Source organism: Leuciscus leuciscus (assembly GCF_965113295.1).
Source record: "Leuciscus leuciscus genome assembly, chromosome: 23".
Classification (NCBI taxonomy): domain Eukaryota; kingdom Metazoa; phylum Chordata; class Actinopteri; order Cypriniformes; family Leuciscidae; genus Leuciscus; species Leuciscus leuciscus.
Window position 1 is genome coordinate 1,115,766 of NC_138747.1, and position 25,828 is coordinate 1,141,593.

The 25,828-nt window shown below is 42.6% G+C and overlaps 2 protein-coding genes across 2 annotated transcripts in view; both read left to right on the plus strand.

Annotated features, from left to right (window-relative positions):
• Nucleotides 1-8,342, plus strand: part of LOC309487962 (myeloid-associated differentiation marker-like protein 2) — a 12,830-nt gene extending 4,488 nt beyond the window's left edge. The window contains exon 2 of the mRNA XM_082155973.1: nucleotides 8,013-8,342. The gene's annotated coding sequence lies outside the window, so the exon portion shown is untranslated. The remainder of the gene's footprint in view (nucleotides 1-8,012) is intronic.
• pycr1b (pyrroline-5-carboxylate reductase 1b) lies at nucleotides 6,365-16,396 on the plus strand. Its single transcript, XM_082155971.1, has 8 exons — nucleotides 6,365-6,502; nucleotides 6,982-7,064; nucleotides 7,801-7,871; nucleotides 8,363-8,542; nucleotides 10,053-10,274; nucleotides 12,722-12,814; nucleotides 14,618-14,781; nucleotides 15,737-16,396. Exons 2-8 carry the CDS (start codon nucleotides 6,998-7,000, stop codon nucleotides 15,894-15,896), a joined length of 957 nt encoding a protein of 318 aa, XP_082012097.1. The 5' UTR covers nucleotides 6,365-6,502; nucleotides 6,982-6,997; the 3' UTR covers nucleotides 15,897-16,396.
• The last annotated feature ends 9,432 nt before the right edge of the window (nucleotides 16,397-25,828 follow it).

Consider the following 25,828-nt stretch of genomic DNA (forward strand, 5'->3'; position numbering starts at 1 on the left):
TTGTTTTAAATATTTTTTATCTACGTTCTCAATTTGTGATTCCAATAACTGTAATATTTTTTACTGTATTACACTGCAGAAAACACAGTAATACTTTATTTAAAACAGCACTATTACAGTACGATGTATAAACACTTCAGAAATTATATAATATGTCATTATTGTACAGTCCTGAGACTGAGACTGAGATTGCATTATGGTGAAAAGAATATTATTTTCGTGTAATTGAACACATTTCCCCCCAAATTGTCATCAAACTATAATTGCTTTTAGTAATGATAATCTAATGAGAATCCCTAATGTTTCAAAGAAGAAAAATGTAGGTAATTGTCATTAAAATAATTTCACAATGTAATAAAATAAAATAAAAAGATCCAAAAATGTGTTTCATTTTCTCAATGCAAAATGTAGTTTCTTATTTCTTTCTTTTGATTTTGGGGTGAAATATGAGCTGGATGTGTTTCTCCTGATAAAGGCAGAGACTGTGTGTGTGTGTGTGTGTGTGTGTGTGTGTGTGTGTGTGTGTGTGTGTGTGTGTGTGTGTGTGTGTGTGTGTGTGTGTGTGTGCGTGTGCGTTTCTGCGTGTGTGCGTGGGTGTGTGTATGTGTGTGTGTGTGTGTGTGTGTGTGTGTGTGTGTGCGTGCGTGCGTGCGTGTGAGTGTGCGCGTGTGTGTGTGTGTGTGTGTGCGTGTGTGTGCGTGTGTGTGTGTGCGTGTGTGTGTGAGTGTGTGTGTGTGTGGTCGTCCTGAAGAACATCCCCTTCTAAAGCTGCACACTGATAACACACACAGACTGCTGACTCTGAGATGTAGATAATCACACTCATTTTTTTAAGGCTGTCGTTGATTTTTCTGCTTGGCTGTGCGCTCTCTCTCTCTCTCTCTCTCTCTCTCTCTCTCTCAGTTTGTTCTCAGTGAGGCCGTCACAGACAGATGGTGCGGCCCGTGTGTGTGTGTGTGTGCGGCTCAGATGATGGTCCAGATATCTGTGTGTTTCTATCATCATGAGGACTTTACATTGACTTCTGCTGGTCTTTCTGATGTGATGCTGATTATGTGGAATGTTCTAAAACAGGGTTTGTGTTCGAACTACAGGGAGTTAAACTGACTGACACGCCAGTGCTAAAGTTTGTGCACGTGTGTGTGTGTGTGTGTGTGTGTGTGTGCACTCAGGGCCTCTCATGTGTCTCCAGAATCAGTGGAGCCAGACGCCGCTGGGGTTTCCTCCTCCTCCTCCTTCTCCTCCTCTTCCTCTGACCAGCATTAGATCTCGTTATGGTCGGTGCGTCTTCATCAGTGTTTGACTGAGATCAGGAGTGACAGCTGTCAATCAGATGATGCATCTGCGGGCTGCTGCGCTTTACTGCACAAAGAACCTTCCTGTCATTCGAGATCAGTGGATGCTGTGCCGAGATGAAGCCAACAACCCTGTCAGTGTCAGCTGATAACATCAACATACTTCTATCACCACGCTTTTACTATAGTATCTGCATTGAAACCATAGTACTAATGATTAAAGTCGTGATGTAATGGACTTATGTAATGGCCACGCATCCGAATTATGGAAAAATAAAAATGTTGAGTGAGTGAGACAGTTGTTGAGATGTGGGCGTGGCTCTCAGTGTATGCAGATGAGCGTGAGCTTGAGGGGCGGGGCTTAATATATCACCCTGTAGCCCAAGACTGGTTGTCCACTGAAGCTAAGCAGGGCTGAGCCTGGTTAGTACCTGGATGGGAGACCTCGTGAGAAAAACCAGGTTGCTGCTGGAAGAGGTGTTAGTGAGGCCAGCAGGGGGCGCTCACCCTGTGGTCTGTGTGGGTCCTAACGCCCCAGTATAGTGACGGGGACACTATACTGTCAAAAGAGCACCGTCCTTCGGATGAGACGTTAAACCGAGGTCCTGACTCTCTGTGGTCATTAAAAATCCCAGGATGTATTTCGAAAGAGGGGTGTAACCCCGGCATCCTGGCCAAACTTGCCCAGTGGCCTCTGTCCATCATGGCCTCCTAATCATCCCCATATACTGATTGGCTTCATCACTGTCTCCTCTCCACCAGTAAGCTGGTGTGTGGTGGGCGTTCTGGCGCAATATGGCTGCCGTCGCATCATCCAAGTGGATGCTGCACATTGGTGGTGGTTGAGGAGATTCCCCCATCTATGTAAAGCGCTTTGAGTGCCGAGAAAAGCGCTATATAAATGTAATGATTTTTTTTATTTTTATAAGTGCATTAAATTATTGGAGGATCCTGCATATGTCACCAGGAAGTAAGTCCTTTTGACGATGATGTTATTGTGTTATTGATATTTGCTGATTTATAACATTAACCTTATATTGGGATATTACAAATACACATTCAAAGAATGTTATATTGTGAGTAAAAATTTGAATGTTGGTATTTATATTGTTGTTAACAATGTTTATACGCTATTAAGGTCAAGAGAACAAAAATGTGTAATAAATAAAAAAGTTATTATTTCTAATTAGTATATGGTTGAATTGGATCATCAGAGGGATTGCTTAATAAAGTGAGAATAAATGCATAAAGTATATTTGTGTAATTTAACATAATTGCAGGTATGCATATTCTGAGTTTGCATTTCACTGTTTTTATTCATTTTGAAGAATACTGAATCTGTTTTTATGAAATGCATGTTCATATTTACAATAACCATTATGCTCACACAGGAGAGCTGTCAGTGAATACTTGGGAAAACTTTCAAAGTCCCCCTGTGGTGAAAATCCAGCGTTTAATGTTGTTTATGTGTGTATGTGGTGTGTTTAATATGCTTTAACACAAACCATGTGTAAGTTCATAAGTCGACAGCATTGCTGAGTATTTCCTCCTTAAAACTGCAGTGAACCAAAGACAGTCTCAAACACACGCTTTGAAATCGCTGGTGTTTCTGACGTCACAAACTACCTTGTAACCAATCAGATCAACGTGTGATCGTCAACCAGTGGATCTCTGAGCTGAGTGAGTGAGTGGAGGCGGGGCTCATTTGCATTTTCATAGAGCCGCGCATACTAAATTAGGCAAGGGTGTCGAGTTACATTCAAGACATGAAGAATTATTTTTCAAGGAAAAAACTATTATGTCATTTCGGTGATCAAAGATGAGTTTTAAGGGATAACAATTTTGACTACAGGGGGACTTTAATAATAAACATTCTCTGAACGTACTAAATATATTTTTGCGAAAGTTGAGGAAACATTCCATTTGATCATTTAGCAAACATCATGGAAATGTTCATTTTAAATGTTCCAGGTTTACACATTACAACACAGAAGAAAAGTTTTGTTGCTACTTCCGTTTCATTGCGACTTAAAACACTAAACTAATTTTCGTAAATGCACCATTAGCTTCGCTGTGATGATTCCCTCATGCATATTTTTGACATGCCACAGTCAAGCAGAATGAATCAATACTAGCCTAATTAAAAAGTCATTAAGCGCTCATCTTCTAATGAATTAGAGGCGCTGTTGATGAATGCGGGAGGATTTTTAATAACCGGCCCGTACGGTATACCGGGTTCATTTGTATTCGTGTGACCGACATCAGAGAGACCCTCACCTCCTGACACACACACACACAAGACCCTCACATCACCTATACGAGCTGCTCTGAATGTCAAGAGCTTCACGGCTTTATCGCTCCTGACGCGTCTTTTGTGTGGAAGCATTTAATCCGGCGACGCGCGGTAATTCCAGTCAGGGCGCGCGACACGAGCTGAATACAAAACTCGACGGAACTCCTCGTGTGCGCGCCTCTCTCTCTCTCTCTCTCTCTGTGTGTGTGTCTCTCTCTCTCTCTCTCTCTCTCTCTCTCTCTCTCTCTCTCTCTCTCTCTCTCTCTCTCTCTCTCTCTCTCTGTGTGTGTGTGTGTGTGTGTGTGTGTGTGTGTGTGTGTGTGTCTCTCTGGTTTTCTCCGGGCCAAATGAGCCCCTTAAGAAAAACCGTCAATCTGTGGATTTGGCATCCGTTCCTCCGTCTAATCACGGTGACAGAAATCGTCGTGCACGCTTCGCCTGGATTCCTTTTCAGACAGAACTGATTCATATATTTGGGTATTTTTAATAAATCTGAGGGGATTTGAGGGAGAAAGCCAATGAGTGTCGGTACGCTCCGGCGGGCACAGAGAGGAATATTGTGCCCGACGCCGCGGGACTTTAATTAACTCACTTAAAGAGGCAGACGGGCGAAGTTTGGCTCGAACTTTCTGTCGGGAAGAAACACGAGTGTGTTTCTGTGACGTCACGGGCAGACAGACAGCAGAAGTGTGCAATGAAAGCCTGTCTCGCTGCTCTCATGAGTGAGACAGCAGCTGTCGACGGCATCTGTATATTTAGCACACAGACACGAACACTATTCACAAACATTCCTCTCTCAGCTGCTCATAAACACAAGCAAGATATGAGTATAACATCAAGGCATATGATATATCTGTCTTCTGATTGGCCAATGCAGTGAACCTTAGTTTACAATTGGTCAACTATTCCTATGAGATTCTCTCTCTTTCTCCTCAACTCTCTGAATAAAATTGAGCTGTTTCTTTCCTCCATATTCTCACTATAGCCATATGGGGGTCAGCCCTGTGTTCCCACAGTCCTATGTTCCCACAGCCCTATGTTCCCACAGTCCTATGTTCTCTCATTTAACTATGTCCCCTATGAAGGGTAGGTTTTAGTGCTTGTGCTGGTACAGGGATAGCCCAATAACATCCCAGACAAGTCTCCCTCCTGTGAGAGGTAGGTTTAGGTATGTTAGGGTTAGGGTTAGGGTTAGGGCTGTGGGAACATAGGGCTGTGGGAACATAGACATGCTCCCGCTAAATGAGCCATAAAAGCCTGACGTATGTAAAACACTAAAACACATATGCAAACTTTTGTCATATTTTCTGTAAAGGTTCATTAAACTCACTATTATTTCATTAAACGCAGGCTTAACAGGGTTAACATGTGCTTCAACTGAAATCGTTGTATGTAAATGGTGGTGGTGGGAACAAAACCCTGAATTCCTTTGATATATAATTCATGAGAAAGAGAGAATTTCAAGTATCTGAAGACAAACATTCTTGATAATCCATCTTAAGCCGATGGAGGGATTCGTCTGACAGAAATACACTCAATGGACTTTATCTTTCACATGTAACCGGAGTGTCAAAGAATCCTAAAGGAATGCTCATGGAATTCCAATCATAATTTAGTCCTAATTTCAATAGGATTAAAACAAGAATCCTGTTTTGTTGCTCAAATGTAAATATAAACTTCAGTTCCAGTCTAAGTGTTATTTTTAGTGCTTTCAAATCATTTAATCTCAATTAATTGCATCTATAAAAGGTTATATATACACACACACACACACACACACACACACACACACACACACACACACACACACACACACACACACACACACACACACACACACACACACACACACACACACACAGCTTATATAAACCTATATTAGATTTGACAGCACTAGTTATTTTTTAGCATTATTCATATAGCCTATCATAGTTTTAATTTATAATTTGTAGCTTTTTTAATTTTTAGAAATTGTGTCCGTTGTTTTGATTTGTTGTTGTTTTCAAATATTACCATTTATGTTTGATTTATTTAAATTTTAGTTTCAGTTCAGTTTTGGTTTTTATTTATTTCCAGTTTTAAGTGCTTCAGCTCAAACTTATTTCAGGTTATTGCCAAGTAAACATTTTTTTATTTTAGTTTAAGTTTTCCGTATAATATTTAATATTTTATTTTACTTCAAATAACAAACATGTTTTTAATAGTTTACGTTTTAGTTAACAAAAATAAAACCTGGTTCCAGTGGAATTTTATGTAGGAGTCTTCAATTTTTTATCGAAATTTTGTAGCTTTGCGATTTTGAAGTTGTTAAAATAATGAAAAGTTTCGTTTTTTGTGTCTTAAAACTCAAATACACTTTCCATTGGGAAACTCTGAGAAGAGGATTTAACATATTAGTAAAAATAATATGATAACACGACGTTAAAACATTTTTTTACAATGTTGAACTCAGACACGTCATTATTTCTAAAATAGCCTATATAATTTAGGATATAATGTAAAAATTCATTTAATTTGACGTAGGCTAACAAAACAGCTTCACACACACACACAAAAGCATGCAAAATGCAAATCGTATTTTGTGCAGTGTATTTAGCATTTACACATATGTAAAGTATAAAGTATGAAGTGTTGTGTGACGCGTGTCTGTAAACAGTAAACACAAACACACACTGCTGACCCACACTCAGGGTTTATTCTACAGGAACTGATGCAATAAGAGCGTCCCGCCCACAAGCGCTGATTGGTCTGACGCGACAGCATCTCCCCTCTCATTGGTTCCCGCGCGTGTCAGTCAGAGCGCGGTGCCGCTGCACATGGAGGGGATGAAGCCACGTTGACATCAGTTAGTGTTTTTACTCACCGCTTGATAAACTAGATCCGAAACTTCAATTCACGGTGAATATCGGCGGAGGTGAGAAAGTCTTCAATATCCTGAGATGATGAAATATTTATAGAATCATAATAATGATGATGTATCAGGCTGCAGGATAAGGAATGATTCTTCATATGCACTGATAACAATAACATCATATCTGTGTTTTATGCTATGGTGTATGACAACAATAATACTCTAGTTATATAATTTGACACAATTATAAAAATGGGTTTGATGTTGCAATGTAGCACTGTATAATCCTTGCTACTATGTAACTTAAAATATCTGTGATTGAAGTGAAATTACTGTAATTTTACAGTGTTTTCTGTAATGTATTATTGTCCTGCAGCTTCTGGATATTATAGCTCAATGCCAAGGTCGTTGCTTTGATTTTCAGTGATTGTTTTGAATGCAATGCAGGTTGCTTTAGATGAAAGTGAGTGACAGATGTATAACTGTGTGTGTGTGTGTGTGTGTGTGTGTGTGTGTGTGTGTGTGTGTGTGTGTGCACGCAGGTGTGTGATCTTCAGGATGAGTGTGGGCTTCATTGGAGCGGGTCAGCTGGCACATGCCCTGGTCAAGGGCTTCACAGCCGCGGGTAACAAACTCATCACACACACACTAATGAACTTTAGTCTCTCGACTGGCTCAATTGTTTACACATATATCTATATATCAGAATCAGAATGAGCTTTATTGGCAAGTATGTTTACACACACAAGGATTTGGTCGTGGTGACCGGAGCTTCCAGTGCAGAACAAAGTACATGATAGTGCAGACACACAATTACACAGTAGAAACTAAATAAAATAATAATATAAGAAACAGAGATTTAAATCATGCAATATAATACAGCAGTAGAAATATACAGGAATATATAAATAACTTTTTACAAATATATTTTAATGTTTTTAGAAATTTTGTTATGTGCATTTTTGATTTTTATTAGTTTTTTTTACTACTTAAAGGATTTTCTTTAGGCTTAGGTTTTCATCTGATATTTTATTTTACTTCTTTTAACAGTGTTTTTAATGTTTACATTTTAGATAATCAATAATAAATCTGTAGGAGTCTTCAAAATATGACCAAAATTCTTTACGATTTTGACACGTCGTTCAAATAATGAAATTGTTTGTTTTTTTATCTGAACTCAAATACAACTTTTATTGTTTATTTTTATTTTATTGTTCTTTTACATGCAATAACCAGTTCATAGTAGCGGCGTCTGTCAGTATCCTAAAATACCAAAGCACAGTTAAAGTGTGATGGTAGTGTAATATTGTGTGTTTCCTGAAGTCATGTTGTGTTTGTGTGTCTCCTCGTCTGTTTTTCAGGTGTAATCGCTGCAAACCGAATCACAGCGAGCTCTCCTGACACAGATCTGCCCACGGTCTCCGGCCTACGGGTGTGTGAACATCAGCTCTGAGTTTAAAGTTGCATGAAACGGAAGTTGCGCTGGTCTTTTCTTCCCTATAGTGCCGTATACTAGAGTTAAACACTTCTGGAACAAGAACAAATGTGGGCGTGGCTTGATTGTGTCTGTGAGGAGTTGATTGGATGGTTGGATGGTTGTGGTTTGCTATTGGCTGATCTCATGTGAGTGACAGGTTATAGCCCCGCCCTCGTCATCAGAGAAGAGAAGAGATGCTGCAAGAGGAACTGATTCTGATTCAACATTATTAAAACTATAATGATGATGTGCACCCATAAATCATACACACACACACACACACACACACACACACACTCATGCCGCTGTTATTCTGATTCAAGATTACCAGGAACATGCATTTAAAACAATAATGATGTGCACTGATAAATCATTCAGAATAAGCACTGCAATATTCTATAAAAGTAAGAATTGGTTGCTTTAACATTTCCTTTGATGTTCCTCAGAAAATGGGCGTCAGTTTGACCACGAGCAACAAAGAAGCCGCGCACCAGAGTGACGTTCTGTTCCTGGCGGTGAAGCCACACATCATCCCGTTCGTTCTGGACGAGATCGGCCCGGATATCGAGGACCGACACCTGATCGTCTCCTGTGCAGCTGGAGTCACTATCAGCTCCATCGAGAAGGTGTCACACACACACTCACGCATACACACTCTCATACACTCACACTCACACACTCACTCTCTCACTCACTCACTCACTCACTCACTCACTCTCTCTCACTCTCTGTCTCACTCTCTCTCTCACTCACACACACACACACACACACACACACACACACACACACACACACACACACACACACACACACACACACACACACACACTCTCTCTCACTCTCTGTCTCACTCACTCTCTCTCTCTCTCTCTCTCTCTCTCTCACTCATTCACTCACTCGCTCACACACACACACACACACACACACACGCGCACACAGATGCTTCACTGATGTGATGAACAGCTTCTACACACTGTGTGTTTAATATCAGTGTGTTTGACTGAATTATTCCGCTGAAAGTGGCAGATGAAACGCTGAATTATTGTTCTTTGTGAACTAACCTGTTGTTGCTTGTCAATAACACATTCCAGGATATTAATAACGCTGAAGCTCGTCTCTTGCTCAGATTATGCATTTTTCTCTTTAATCAAATATTTTTCCTCTGAATCCGAAGCTCTGAGTCTCACAGGAATCAATTATATGGTGTGATTCTGAGCCGTTGTTCCATATTGACCGTTAAACATTCATCTTCGGGGGGTGGTGTGGCGCAATGGATAAGACACATGCCTTTGGTGTGAGAGACCCGGGTTCGAATCCACTGTGAGACACCAATGTGTCCCTGAGCAAGACACTTAACCCCTAGTTGCTCCAGAGGCGTGCGACCTCTGACATATATATAGCAATTGTAAGTCGCTTTGTATAAAAGCGTCAGCTAAATGAATAAATGTAAATGTAAAAATGTAAATCTTCTTTTGTTCTGTGCTTGTTGTTAACTTACACACACTCTCAGTGGGAGCGGACCTGCTTACGTCACACACACACACACACACACACACACACACACACACACACACACACACACACACACACACACACACACACACACACACACTCTCTCTCAGCAGGAGCGGACCTGCTTACGTGAGACTCACTCACACACACACACACACACACACACACACACACACACTCTCTCAGCGGGAGCGGACCTGCTTACGTCACACACACACACACACACACACACACACACACACACACACACACACACACACACACACACACACACACACACACACACACACACACACACACACACACTCTCTCACACACACTCTCTCTCTCTCTCTCACACACACACACACACACACACACACACACCCACAATCTTTCTCTCTCTCTCTCTCTCTCTTTCTCTCTCTCTCTCACTCACACAGTTCAGGAAAACACAAGCCAGTACAAGTATGAATACCAGAATGCAGCTCATAAATGCTGTAATGCTCATTTTTAGTGCATGTTAGTTGATGCAAACAATTGAGCGCTTACTGTAATAATAACTCTATTAATAATAGCAATAATTCCCTGTCCAGGTACATAAGGTGGTGATTGAGCTGTGTGTGTGTGTGTGTGTGTGTGCAGAAGCTGCTCCAGTACCGAGCGGCTCCTAAAGTGATGCGCTGCATGACGAACACGCCGGTGGTGGTGCGCGAGGGAGCGACGGTTTACGCCACCGGGACTCACGCGGATCTGGAGGATGGGAAGCTCCTGGAGACGCTCATGGGGAGCGTCGGGTTCTGCACCGAAGTGGAGGAGGATCTGATCGACGCGGTGACCGGCCTCAGCGGGAGCGGACCTGCTTACGTGAGAGACACACTCACTGATTTACTCACTCACTCACTCACTCACTCACTCACTCACTGAAACACTCACTGAATCTCTCACTCACTCACTCACTCACTTACTGACTGAAACACTCACTGAATTTCTCACTCACTGAAACACTCACTGAATCTCTCACTCACTCACTCACTGAATCTCTCACTCACTCACTTACTCACTGAAACACTCACTGAATCACTCACTCACTGAAACACTCACTGAATCTCTCACTAACTCACTCACTCACTGAAACACTCACTGAATCTCTCACTAACTCACTAACTCACTGTCTCACTGAAACACTCACTGAATAGCTCACTCACTCACTCACTCACTCACTGACTCACTGAAACACTCACTGAATCTCTCACTCCCTAACTCACTCACTGAATCTCTCACTAACTCACTCACTGACTCGCTGAATCTCACAGTAACTCACTCACTCACTCACTGAATCACTCACTCACTCACTCACTGAAACACTCTCCCTCACTCACTGACTCACTGAAACACTCACTGAATCACTCACTCACTCACTCACTGAAACACTCACTGAATCTCTCACTAACTCATTCACTCACTCACTCACTCACTGAATCTCTCACTCCCTCACTCACTCACTCACTGACTCACTGAATCTCTCACTAACTGACTCACTCACTCACTGAAACACTCATTGACTCACTCACTCACTCACTCACTCACTCACTGACTTACTGAATCTCTCACTAACTCACTCACTGACTCACTGAATCACTCACTCACTGAAACTCTCACTAACTCACTCACTCACTGAATCTCTCACTAACTCACTCTCTCTCACTAACTCACTCACTCACTGAAACTCTCACTAACTCACTCACTCACTGAAACTCTCACTAACTCACTGAATCTCTCACTAACTCACTCACTCACTGAATCTCTCACTAACTCACTCACTCACTGAAACTCTAACTCACTCACTGAATCTCTCACTCACTCACTCACTCACTCACTCACTGAAACACTCACTGAATCTCTCACTAACTCACTCACTCACTGAATCTCTCACTAACTCACTCACTCACTCACTCACTGAAACACTCACTGATTCTCTCACTCACTCACTCACTGAAACACTCACTGAAACACTCACTGAATCTCTCACTAACTCACTCACTCACTCACTCACTCACTCACTCACTCACTCACTCACTCAATCAAACACTCACTGAATCTCTCACTCCCTCACTCACTCACTCACTGACTCACTGAATCTCTCACTAACTGACTCACTCACTGAAACACTCACTGAATCTCTCACTAACTCACTCACTCACTCACTGACTTACTGAAACACTCACTGAATCTCTCACTAACTCACTCACTGACTCACTGAATCACTCTCACTGAATCACTCACTCACTCACTGAATCACTCACTCACTCACTGAAACTCTCACTAACTCACTCACTCACTGAATCTCTCACTAACTCACTCACTCACTGAAACTCTCACTAACTAACTCACTCACTGAATCTCTCACTAACTCACTCACTCACTCACTCACTGAATCTCTCACTCACTGAATCACTCACTCACTCACTCACTGAAACACTCACTGAATCTCTCACTAACTCACTCACTCACTGAATCTCTCACTAACTAACTCACTCACCTACTCACTGAAACACTCACTGAATCTCTCACTCACTCACTCACTAAATCACTAACTCACTAACTCACTCACTCACTCAGTCACTGACTCACTGAAACACTCACTAACTCACTGAATCTCTCACTAACTCACTCACTCACTCACTGAATCACTCACTCACTCACTCAAACACTCACTGAATCACTCACTCACTGAATCACTCCTCACTCACTCACTCACTGAATCTCTCACTCACTCCACTCACTCACTCACTCACTCACTCACTCACTCACTCACTCACTCATTGACTCACTCACTCACTCACTCATTGACTCACTCACTCACTCACTCACTCACTCACTCACTCACACACACACACACTCACTCACTCACTCACTCACTCACTCACTCACTCACTCACTCACTCACTCACTCACTCATACACACACACACTCACTCACTCACACACTGACACTGACACTCACACTCACACACACACTGACACACTCACTCACACTCACACACACACACTAACTCACTCACTGACTGACACTCACTCACTCACTGACTGACACTCACTCACTGATTGACTCACACACACACTCACTGAGGATCATAAATGTTTTTTTGAGCATCAAATCATCATATTAGAATGATTTGTGAAGGGTCATGTGACACTGAAGACTGGAGTAATGATGCTGAAAATTCAGCTTTGATCACAGGAATAAACATGCTCATGACATGTTCTTTTATCATATGTCTCGTGTGTGTGTTTGTGTGTGTTTGCTCTCAGGCGTTCACCGCTCTGGACGCTCTGGCTGACGGGGGGGTGAAGATGGGGTTGCCACGGAGACTGGCGGTGCGATTGGGAGCACAAGCTTTACTGGTACGTCACGTCACATGACCCAAGCAAGATATACTCACAATCAAGGCCTATTTTAGTTGATGACCTTTTGACCTTTTTTCACCCCCTTTTTTTTGAACATGTGGTGATTAATGTGAGGCTGAAGCTACAACTGATTTTATATGTATGAACCTAAAAAAAATTAAGATGAGTTTAGCTTGATGGCATCACTAATATTATGCAAATTTATGCTTTATTTAGTGATTTTTGCATGCTAGCACTGCTGTAGTGTTTAATTCTTAAGTGTGTACTTGACCGTCATCATGAAGTGTTTGTGGTTAGTGTGATTGTGATGCAGGCGTCTGAAAATATATTTTGGAATTGCTGTGAGAAACAGACATGTCTGGTATTATTTATGTATTTTTTTTTCCCTCTTCTTCTCTGAATTCTGTTATAAAAGTTCAATTAAATTCTAGCAATTTAAACGCATTACTATTTAGCATTTAATTTATTACATTTTAACACAGATTTTTAACTAAATTCATTTTTTTCTGTTTTAAATGTTAAATTAAATTCTAGTAATCAAAAAGCAATACAACTTAACAACGATTTATAAAATGTTAACTAAAAATAACATTTTAGGGCGCTATGGAATTTTCCCAAGTTGTTTTTTTCTGGATTTTGTTATATCTAAATTCTAATAATTAAATTCATAAAATTAAATTTTCGGCCGTATGATAAAAAAAATAAAAAAAATTCATTTTTTTTCTAGATTCAGTTATAAAGGGATAGTTCACTTTTTGAAATAAATTTTTGGTATGTTTTAGCTTACCTCAAGGGCATCCAAGATGTAGGTGTCTTTTTTTCGAAGTGCTCTGATCTGACGTGTACGCAGACTGGTGCATAGATATATACACTAGATGTCGCCTTGTCTACGGCAGTTCATTGGAACGAATGTCTTAAAGGCGACATCTAGTGTGTATATATCTATCCACCGGTCTGCGCACACGTCAGATCAGATCACTTCGACATGGCTGTGTATAAAAGGTAAAAACGATATATAAATACTGTTCGTTTTCTCACACAAACCGCTCGTTTCGTGTCTTAGGCCATCAATATGTACTTACGATGGGGAATTGTTTAATTTGGACGACGGGGAATTGTTTTAATTTGGACTCTGTGCTTGTGTTTTGAGATAATGACCATAGACCTGCATTATATGACTGTCAGACAAGAACGGTTTGACCTAAAAATATCAAAATTGAAACTACTGCGGAAAAAAAGACACCTACATCTTGGATGCCCTTGAGGTAAGCTAAAACATACCAAAAATTAATTTCAAAGTGAACTATCCCTTTAAATGTTAATTAAAATTCTAGTAATCAAGAAGAAATTCAATTTAACAACCATTTATTACATTTTAACCCCTATGAAATCAGTAAAAAAAAATTCCTGAATGTATTTCTTCTCTGGATTCTGTTTTAAATGTTAAATTAAATTCTACTAATAAAAAATCATGTCTAATGAAGTGAAATCATGAAACTTTTTTAAATTTAACAACAATGTATCTATTCTAATATTTTAACAAAAAATAAAATAAAATTTTTACTCCATTAAATTTTCCCCCAAATTCTAGGTTGAATGTCACCTGTCAACATTGGGATTTGAAAATAAGGGAAATTTTCAGGGCAAAAAAAAAAAAAAAAATTTATAGAAAGATTAAAATATTTAAACGGGATGATAGCGGGATAGCAAGGTAAAATATGGGAGAATCCTGGGAAAAACCGGAGGGTTGACAGGTATGGTTGAATTTCGTTGAATGTTTTCTGGTGTTGTGATTTACAGGGTGCTGCTAAAATGCTGCTGGACTCGGAGCAGCACCCGGGGCAGCTGAAGGATAACGTGTGCTCACCAGGGGGCGCCACCATCCACGCACTGCACTTCCTGGAGAGCGGAGGCTTCCGGAGTCTCCTCATCAACGCCGTAGAGGCGTCCTGTATCCGAACCCGGTGAGAGCTTACACACGCTTCGTATTAGTACAAGCCCGATTCGTCAGCTGACACTGTTCAAACCAAGCGGCAAATATCCGTTCTCTCTCTTCAATCCAACACGGAAGTGTCTTAAACTGCAGTTCATCCACTGGCCACTAGAGACCGGCTGCAGAAGAGACTCAATCCCATAAACCCTCATGTTAATATTCCCAACTTTACTGCAGAAACAAACATGTTTACAGCCTGGAGCAAAAATTTGGTCTATATTGCTAGTTTTGTCCTTCATGACGACTGTGAGGGGGTGAATATTTTTATAACTCATCCGTTTAAATTACATTTCTGCATAATTAAGGGCGTGGCCACTTGAGTGACTGGTGGATTGCCGCTGATGTCACTACTAGCCGTTTGTCTGCTGTCTGTTAGCGTCACGTCACCTCAGCTAATCCGCCTCGCTGCTCATTTCCGTTTATCCAGGAGTGACACTGCCAAGATGGCGACGGCCGGCTCAACCCACTTTGGGTTTCAAAAACGGTGTTTGGTGTTTTATGCCCCCAACGGCGCCTTCCAGGCAGCGAGGGGATGGGTAGGTTTAAGGTTGAGGGTAGGGTTAGCTGCCTCTAAGGAGCCATTGGGAGCTTAAAACACCATTGAGCTTCAAAAACGCTCTTCAGAAACACTACGAGTGACGTCACGCACACTACACCCATATTTTGTTTTAGTCTATGGTTGAAACTGGCGGTTATGGAAAGGGGCGGGACATTTACCAAACACACTTGAAGCGCTCGACCAATCAGAGCACAGTGTGCTTTTCAGAAAGAGGGGCTTCATAGAGACAGGAAGTAAACAGAGCGTTACTGACAGACTGGGAAGAGAGGAGCCGCAACAATGGAGAATATGAGGAGAATAATCAACATTCAAGTTCTAGTAGAGCCTGACAACATCATCAATAATAATATCATGTTCCTGTGGGCAGGGAGCTGCAGTTTCTGGCGGATCAGGAGAAGATCTCGCCGGCTGCCATCAAGAAGACGACGCTGGATAAAGTTCTGCAACAGCCGGGCGTCTCGTCCACATCTGTGGGAACCAAGAGCAGAGTAAACCTGTTCAACAGCCGGGGCGGGAAGAAGAACTGAACGAGAGAACGGCAGTGGTGTCCGTCCGTACACACACACACACACACACACACACGCACGCACACACACACACTGAAGCTGAAGCACATCATGATGTTACACTAGTACATGTCATTACAGAGTCATTTTTTTGTTATATCTCTAAAGGAAGTAAAAACAGGTTTTAAATCAATAGTCACTTTACCGTCATTTGCAGACAAACCTTTAGACTGGTGATTTTTCTGTTACAGGAAGTGATGTCACAGAATGACTCTTTAAATTTAATTTCTTTACTTTGTTACCTCTTCCTGGAACACTTCATCGGGATTTATTGTAGATCTCGATGCCCGAATATACTTTTTTTTTTTTTTTTTTTTTTTTTTTACGTTGGTGAAAATAATGGATATCAAACCAAAGTGTTTTGTAAGCCGGTTGTCATGCGTGAACCGTCTCTCTGTCTGTCCGTTGTGTGCATTTCTATTGCAGAAAACCACATAAATGGTGCTTAAAGTTACAAAGAATCGCTTATGTTTGTTGTTTATTGTGCAAGATCTTCTTCCTTGAGCGTTACAGGAAACCGCTTCTCTGTGATTGCACAAGTTTTTCTCATTCATTGAACATTTCAGTTATTGGTTACACTGACTTCAGCTGAATAATCACTGTTGACTAGAGCCATTTTACTGCAGAAATGAGTTCTGTTTGCTTCACTCGTGTGCGTGAGTGAGTGTGTGAGTGAGTGTGTGTGTGAGTGAGTGTGTGAGTGTGTGAGTGAGTGTGTGAGTGAGTGTGTGAGTGAGTGTGAGTGAGTGTGTGAGTGAGTGTGTGAGTGAGTGTGTGAGTGAGTGTGTGTGTGAGTGAGTGAGTGTGTGAGTGAGTGTGTGAGTGTGTGAGTGAGTGTGTGAGTGAGTGTGTGAGTGAGTGTGTGAGTGAGTGTGTGAGTGTGTGAGTGTGTGAGTGTGTGAGTGAGTGTGTGTGAGTGTGTGAGTGTGTGAGTGAGTGAGTGTGTGAGTGAGTGTGTGAGTGTGTGAGTGAGTGTGAGTGAGTGTGTGTGAGTGTGTGTGAGTGTGTGTGAGTGTGTGTGTGTGTGTGTGTGTGTGTGTGTGAGTGAGTGAGAGTGTGTGAGTGAGTGTGTGTGTGTGTGTGTGTGTGTGTGTGTGAGTGTGTGAGTGTGAGTGAGTGAGAGTGTGTGAGTGAGTGAGTGAGAGTGTGTGAGTGAGTGAGTGAGAGTGTGTGAGTGAGTGAGTGAGTGAGAGTGTGTGTGTGTGTGTGTGTGTGTGTGTGTGTGTGTGTGTGTGTGTGTGTGTGTGTGAGTGTGTGAGTGTGAGTGAGTGAGAGTGTGTGTGTGAGTGAGTGAGTGAGAGTGTGTGAGTGTGTGTGAGTGAGTGTGTGTGAGTGAGTGTGTGTGTGTGTGTGTGTGTGTGTGAGAGAGTGTGTGAGTGAGAGTGTGTGAGTGAGAGTGTGTGAGTGAGAGTGTGTGAGTGAGAGTGTGTGAGTGAGAGTGTGTGAGTGAGAGTGTGAGAGTGTGTGAGTGAGAGTGTGAGAGTGTGTGAGTGAGAGTGTGAGAGTGTGTGAGTGAGAGTGTGTGAGTGAGAGTGTGTGAGTGAGAGTGTGTGAGTGAGAGTGTGTGAGTGAGAGTGTGTGAGTGAGAGTGTGTGAGTGAGAGTGTGTGTGTGAGTGAGAGTGTGTGAGTGAGAGTGTGTGAGTGAGAGTGTGTGAGTGAGAGTGTGTGAGTGAGAGTGTGTGAGTGAGAGTGTGTGAGTGAGAGTGTGTGTGTGAGTGAGAGTGTGTGTGTGAGTGAGAGTGTGTGTGTGAGTGAGAGTGTGTGTGTGAGTGAGAGTGTGTGTGTGTGTGAGTGAGAGTGTGTGAGTGAGAGTGTGTGTGTGAGTGAGTGAGTGTGTGAGTGTGTGAGTGTGTGAGTGAGTGTGTTCTGCTGCATCGGGCTGATGTGAGGGAATGTTTCCAGACTCCGCTGGAGGCTCGGCTATTTGTAGATCTGAATGCTGTAGATGTTTCTCTGCTCAGCTGCGTGTAGACGAGTGTGTGAAGACACACGCCTGTTTTAGAGCCGCCAGGGTCACTGCTGATCCGCTCTGACCTCCAGGTCAAAGTTCACCAGATCAGAGAAGGACATGAACGGAGCAAACGCACGAAGATCTGGCCGACCAGAACATTTATATATGTTTTGCTAATGTTATGGAAACATTTCTGAATGTTCTCTGAACAAAACATTGGTTTTACGAACACGAAGGGAACATTCCATTATATAATTCTGCAAACATTATGAAATGTTACTTTTGAATGTTTTCTGAACATTTTAAAACGAGTAGTAACATTTAAAAAAACATTATGAGAACATTATTAAAGAAGGAAAGGAAAGTTTTTCGTTCTTTCTGGTCAGGAATAATGGCATTAGTGATAGCTGGGTTTAAGGAGCTCCAGGATTGTGTGTTATTCTGTATTGGAATATATTTGATCAAATTACACAAACCATAACATTTAGAAAGACGAGTTGGCATCCTCGTGAACGCTGGCTGTCAATCACTTCGGCTCTTTATGAACATTCTGTTCATTTTCTCGTCATCGTGTAAAAAGTCTAATAAAGTTGAAGTCTGACCAGAGCAGAATCCTGATAGACTTCCTTAAATTACAACACAAGCATTTTCATTTTTGTAAAGTTTCAGAGCAAGAGTTAATTTCTGTTCCTCAGAACCTTTTGAAGTGAGCACTATTATGTCTTCACGTTGACGGCAGGATTAGTTCCAGCGTTCGGTGTGTGATTAAGGACGCGGCTCTTGTGTTGTGTGTGTTCTGAGGGCCGCTGTTTATTTGTGTCTGTGATTGGAAGTCGAGGAGGCGCTAAAGAGTTCGATAATCCTCCTTTTATTCCAGAGGTTCTTCCTCGGCCGGCCCCGCGCTCTCAAACGCTGATAAGTCAAACGAATCTTACGCTCCTGTTATTCCTCAGGAGCGGTTCACGCGCTGTTCATCATTTTCTGATGATGTACCACAAACACAATCAGTCATTTTCACCATTCTTGAGTTGCTCGTCTCGCCAAACAAGTTTCTTCAAAAGAGCTTTTGCCTATTTGTGAACCATTTTGAACTACTTCAGGGCTGTACAGTGCGAGCATTTCACTCGCATATGCGCCTAAAAATAGTTTGTGCGAGTAGAAAAAATAAAAAGGGAGCACCGGTGCGACTACGGATTTCAACCCTTTCATTCGCATTTTGCTCCTAAACTAAATCCATACTATGTGTATCAAAGTAGAGTAGCCCACAATTCTCGCGCATCTCTGTATAAAAAATGGACAAGCACTGTCCTACAACTTCTTTTTCACACCTGCAAAACACAGAACTCATGTGATGAGATGCGGTGACGTCGCCCTGCGGCGAGTTTATGAATGAAAACATCCGCGCCGCCCGGCCAGCACGGGCGATTCACCGCCCCCGGAAGTTAAAATTAGGACAGATTGATCTCTCTCTGTGTGTGTGTGTGTGTGTGTGTGTGTGTGTGTGTGTGTGTGTGTGTGTGTGTGTGTGTGTGTGTGTGTGTGTGTGTGTGTGTGTGTGTACGTGTGTGTACGAGAGGAGGACTAGTTTCTCCACGCCACTGCGGAGTCCGACGATGCGGTGGAGTTGAGCGGAGTGATATCGGTGTGACAGTCGTAGCCCGCTCAACTCGAACGTTGAAGGAAAATTAACTGACCGTGTACAATGAAGAGAATTGACTCGTATTTCCTAAAAAAGCAAAGCGAAACCGCTGACAGAGCGGACATCGGTGAGAGAAATGTGGGAGAAGTGGAATCTGGGACTGACGATGTTGACTCCGTCGAGCCGGAGGAGATGCCAACAGTTAGCCTAGCTAGCACCGGTAGTGCTAGCAAGGTTTACAAATTTAAAGGACTATGATCCAAGTCCTGCAGTGGACCGCTGGATGAACTCAGCCAAGCGTGCCAGGCGACTTGACTACAAAAAGATGTGGGACAGGGGTGTTCTCTGTGTTTAATTGAGGGTTACAGTAGGCCTTATGATGGCCCTGTGTTTATATGTATTAGTGCACATGTGTTACTGTGTACGTGATTTGAGTGTAAAATAATAAAATTGTGTTATTTATGAAATTTAGTAGTGCTCCTAAATTTTTTTCTGTGCTCCTAAATTTTTTCACTAGGAGCACTTGTGCTCCTAGTGAAAAAGCTAAGCGTACAGCCCTGCTACTTGGGATTATTTTTCTTCTGAGTTTTGGCATGCATAAAAAGGATAGTTCATCTAAAAGTAAAAAAAAAAATAATAAAATCTCATTTACTCTCATGTCAGCTGTCCCAACTAACAGGGAATGTTCTCAGAGCGTTCTCTCAAAGTCCATTCAAAAGTAATGTTCCCATAATGTTTGCAAAATGATCAAATGGAAAATTGGATATTTTGAGTGTTCAGAGAACATTCAGAAAAAGTGTTTTCATTACTTAATATTACTGATGTCAAATTTATTAATCACGATTAATCTCATCTAACGTGTGTGTGTGTGTGTGTGTGTATCCTTTACATCCTTTTTGAGAGCCTGATTACAAAAACAAAAGTCTCATCATTAAAAAAAAAGCCATGTCCCAAGCAGACAATTATAATGTTCAAATTATAATTTTATATAGCCTATATGACAGATTTGCGCTGCACATGTTGCACTGAGCAGTATTTTCCTTTTTTTAAAGGACAAGTTCGGTATTTTACACTTAAAGCCCTGTTTTCAGATCGTTTCTGATGAAATAGAACGGTTAAGATTGAAATTTGGACACATGCTGCTGTCCCGAGAATTTTTTTCTGAAAGTAATATGAAAACAGGGCTTTAAGTGTAAAATACCGAACTTATCCTTTAAAGGGCCCCTATTATGCTATTTTAAAGTGTCCCAATGTTGTTGTGGAGTCTCCTACAACATGTTTACATGCATCAAAGGTCAAAAAACTGTTTAATTTCCTCATAATATACATTTGCACATCATCACATTTTCAATGACTCTCAAACGACTCGTCAGATGAATCAATCTCTCTAAATCCCTCCTTTCCGCGAGCTTCTCTGCTCTGATTGGCCAGACAGCTCAGTCTGTTGTGATTGGTTTACCGTGTACAGCGCGTCGAAAACAAAACCGCCCATTGCCATAACAATGTCAGCTGTCCTGAGGCTTCCTACACCGTAAACTAAACACAGTAATGTTTAATGAATGTTCGAAACATTGGAAGAACTGTTATTCAACCCGAACCTCCATCGCAAGCACGACTCGAGCAGGACTCAGTGTTTCCCAGTGAACCTGAACCTCCATCAGGACGACTCGAGCAGGACTCAGTGTTTCCCAGTGAACCCCAACCTCCATCAGGACGACTCGAGCAGGACTCAGTGTTTCCCAGTGAACCTGAACCTCCATCAGGACGACTCGAGCAGGACTCAGTGTTTCCCAGTGAACCCGAACCTCCATCAGGACGACTCGAGCAGGACTCAGTGTTTCCCAGTGAACCTGAACCTCCATCAGGACGACTCGAGCAGGACTCAGTGTTTCCCAGTGAACCCCAACCTCCATCAGGACGACTCGAGCAGGACTCAGTGTTTCCCAGTGAACCTGAACCTCCATCAGGACGACTCGAGCAGGACTCAGTGTTTCCCAGTGAACCCGAACCTCCATCAGGACGACTCGAGCAGGACTCAGTGTTTCCCAGTGAACCCGAACCTCCATCAGGACGACTCGAGCAGGACTCAGTGTTTCCCAGTGAACCTGAACCTCCATCAGGACGACTCGAGCAGGACTCAGTGTTTCCCAGTGAACCTGAACCTCCATCAGGACGACTCGAGCAGGACTCAGTGTTTCCCAGTGAACCTGAACCTCCATCAGGACGACTCGAGCAGGACTCAGTGTTTCCCAGTGAACCTGAACCTCCATCAGGACGACTCAAGCAGGACTCAGTGTTTCCCAGTGAACCCGAACCTCCATCAGGACGACTCGAGCAGGACTCAGTGTTTCTCAGTGAACCTGAACCTCCATCAGCACCACTCGAGCAGGACTCAGTGTTTCCCAGTGAACCTGAACCTCCATCAGCACGACTCGAGCAGGACTCAGTGTTTCCCAGTGAACCTGAACCTCCATCAGGACGACTCGAGCAGGACTCAGTGTTTCCCAGTGAACCTGAACCTCCATCAGGACGACTCGAGCAGGACTCAGTGTTTCCCAGTGAACCTGAACCTCCATCAGGACGACTCAAGCAGGACTCAGTGTTTCCCAGTGAACCCGAACCTCCATCAGGACGACTCGAGCAGGACTCAGTGTTTCCCAGTGAACCTGAACCTCCATCAGGACGACTCGAGCAGGACTCAGTGTTTCCCAGTGAACCTGAACCTCCATCAGGACGACTCAAGCAGGACTCAGTGTTTCCCAGTGAACCCGAACCTCCATCAGGACGACTCGAGCAGGACTCAGTGTTTCTCAGTGAACCTGAACCTCCATCAGCACCACTCGAGCAGGACTCAGTGTTTCCCAGTGAACCTGAACCTCCATCAGCACGACTCGAGCAGGACTCAGTGTTTCCCAGTGAACCTGAACCTCCATCAGGACGACTCGAGCAGGACTCAGTGTTTCCCAGTGAACCTGAACCTCCATCAGGACGACTCGAGCAGGACTCAGTGTTTCCCAGTGAACCTGAACCTCCATCAGGACGACTCAAGCAGGACTCAGTGTTTCCCAGTGAACCCGAACCTCCATCAGGACGACTCGAGCAGGACTCAGTGTTTCTCAGTGAACCTGAACCTCCATCAGCACCACTCGAGCAGGACTCAGTGTTTCCCAGTGAACCTGAACCTCCATCAGCACGACTCGAGCAGGACTCAGTGTTTCCCAGTGAACCTGAACCTCCATCAGGACGACTCGAGCAGGACTCAGTGTTTCCCAGTGAACCCGAACCTCCATCAGGACGACTCGAGCAGGACTCAGTGTTTCCCAGTGAACCCGAACCTCCATCAGGACGACTCGAGCAGGACTCAGTGTTTCTCAGTGAACCCGGACCTCCATCAGCACGACTCGAGCAGGACTCAGTGTCTCTCAGTGAACCTGAACCTCCATCAAGACGACTCGAACAGGACTCAGTGTTTCCCAGTGAACCCGAACCTCCATCAGGACGACTCGAGCAGGACTCAGTGTTTCCCAGTGAACCCGAACCTCCATCAGGACGACTCGAGCAGGACTCAGTGTTTCCCAGTGAACCCGAACCTCCATCAGGACGACTCGAGCAGGACTCAGTGTTTCTCAGTGAACCCGGACCTCCATCAGCACGACTCGAGCAGGACTCAGTGTTTCTCAGTGAACCTGAACCTCCATCAGGACGACTCGAACAGGACTCAGTGTTTCTCAGTGATACACGACTCTGTTTGAGGAACATTATATGAGATGTTGCAACTGTAATTCCTCACCATCAGCATTAACAAGTGCATGTCCATCAACAAACCCATTATTTTACTTGTACTCATTTATTTAGTGAGTATTTTTCTAATATATTGCGGTGAACACGTGGAAACTATCAATAACAGTGCATGTATACAATATACATTAGCCTAGCTCTAGCGTGAACGATCTGATGTAACATAAACGGGTAAAACAAATATTTCCTCAAAGTAGTGAGAACGACAGATGATCTGCATTAATAGACACAGTTATAGGAAATCGTGGCCCACAACTGATTAGCAGAAGTATTTCAGTAAGACAAGTTACGAGTTAGCCAGTTAGCAGGAGACCTAAGTTACACAATATAAACCTCAAAACTACGTTTTTTGAACACCATCTTTCAAGAGCAAGCGGTTTGTGAATCCTGCATTGAACTTTGAGCTTTGAGAAGCAGTCGTCAGTGAAATAAAGGGAACACAGCAAAAGTTTAGGATTATACTGCTGTGATACCGTGGTAAAGATGAACTTTAACCTCTGATTCTCCACATGCTCGTCCTTGGGCAGTGAAAAAAAAACTGTCTTTACCTTCACATTGTAGAGCACAGCGTCTCCTGGACATGATCATAGATATCCATATAAGGCTAGATGTCTTAAGGCGGAGTCTCGAACGGCATCACCGGTGGCCATCTTGTCACAGGGAAGCTTTCTGGCGAGCTCTGTGGTATCTGAAGTAAGGTGAGTGATCAGCACGAACACAAATCCTCTTATCTTGCTGAAATCTTGATGGATTTACAAACGGTTTGGTTGCTTACAAACGATATTAACGTGGCTATAATTCTGAACGCTGGAACATGTTGAAATTGCAGATTTTCTTAATTATTCATATGTATGCAGAGTCATAACTACATCTCTGACGTTTATAACAAACCAAACCGTTTGAAAATCGGTAGAAAATTGAGCAAGCTACGGTTATTTAAAAGTACATGCAGCATTAAAACACAATGTTACGAGTGAGCGAGCTCCCTGTGGCAAGATGGCCGCCGTGTGCGGACGTCGACCTCCATTGGCCAGCAGCGCGGACGAGACATCTAGCCTTTATTATATGATATCTATGGACATGATGCTCTCCAGTGTCCACAGGAATCAGCTGCTGGTTTGAGGTTCGAGTTTCCCCTGGTGTCTGCGCACGCAATAAGTGGGCGGGCAATATGCTAATGTTTCATCTTGACATCACAATGAAACGGCTTATGACTCATTTGAAAAACGATTCATTTAATTGACTCAGAGTCGACTCTTACTTTTGAAAGACAATAACTTTATATACGGTGCACTTTCAGATTTAAAACTTTGCAGGATGTTTTCATTCACTTAGAGCTGTGTTACACACTACATGAAAGCTCATTTTCAAAAATCCATAATAGGGACCCTTTAAGGGATTCCAATAATATTTCAAGCAGTTCAAAACCATCATGTTGAACTGTGCACTACTACATAAAATATGTATTTTAAGTATGGCAATGGCATATTTGGGATATGGTCATTGGGCTGTGTCTGATTACGCACACCTGGCACAGAATCAGCACTCATCACATCTGAGCTGTGTTTGCTGAGAGCTGTGTGAGTGTCCATTAGATATACCACACATCCATCCAGTGCTCAAAACCACCTTATGTGTTGCAGATGCATTTCATCTCTTTATTTCTGTCTTTAGCTTCCGCAGCGCTGATATTCTCTGAAAAGAGCTGCTGGGAAGGAGTGTGAACAGAGAAGTGTGTGTTTGAACAGATATGTTTTATCATTGCTGTACAGCTGGCGAACGCAGAGAGAAAGAGGAAGACGGGCTCTGGTTCTGTGGATCTTCTTAAACCGCAGTGAATCATCACATCGACTTCCTCTAATGTGAACAATTATGATGCAATTCTGATGGAAGTCAATGCAGCTTCACCTGAGTTTAACATTTAAACATAGCATGCGAAAAACAGCAGGCGAAAAGTATCCCGATGACTTCCTACTTCGAGCGAGATTCTGAAGTGCGCATTCGATGGACAATTTACTATCCCATGAGGCCACGGAAGTTTTTAATTTAATTTTTACTAATTCAATGCCATGAGAACATGAGGTTTTACATATTCACATTATCACATTAATATTAGCTGCACATGGAAAGTGTTTATGAACGCAAGTGAAGCAACGCAACTGGCGGTAGATCACGTGATAGTGACAAAATGGCGGATGTACTACATTCGAGTTTCATTCATACTACACACATTTATACTATACAACATACTTGTTAACAGTCGCAAAGTAAGTTTGAATTCAAATGTAGTTCCTACTCACACAGTCCGCGATTTCGGACGCAGTGCATCAGTACTAAGTTGTGCTCCATGTGTTCTAAATACGTAACATTCTAAGTACTATTTCTAAAGATAGTTCACTCATTTATTGTGTTTTATTTTGTTATGATTTATTAAAATGAATTTGTGCTCTTTTAATGCTACTGTTTGTGAGCGCGTGTTCCTTTAAGAGTCGCGCTGCCGTTGC

Bases quoted from the DNA above. Each gene is read 5' to 3' on its own strand.
- pycr1b (XM_082155971.1), top strand. From the start codon at position 6,998: ATGAGTGTGGGCTTCATTGGAGCGGGTCAGCTGGCACATGCCCTGGTC. The intron at 8,543-10,052 runs GTGTCACACACA...GTGTGTGTGCAG, and splicing joins CTATCAGCTCCATCGAGAAG to AAGCTGCTCCAGTACCGAGC. The intron at 12,815-14,617 runs GTACGTCACGTC...TGTGATTTACAG, and splicing joins TGGGAGCACAAGCTTTACTG to GGTGCTGCTAAAATGCTGCT.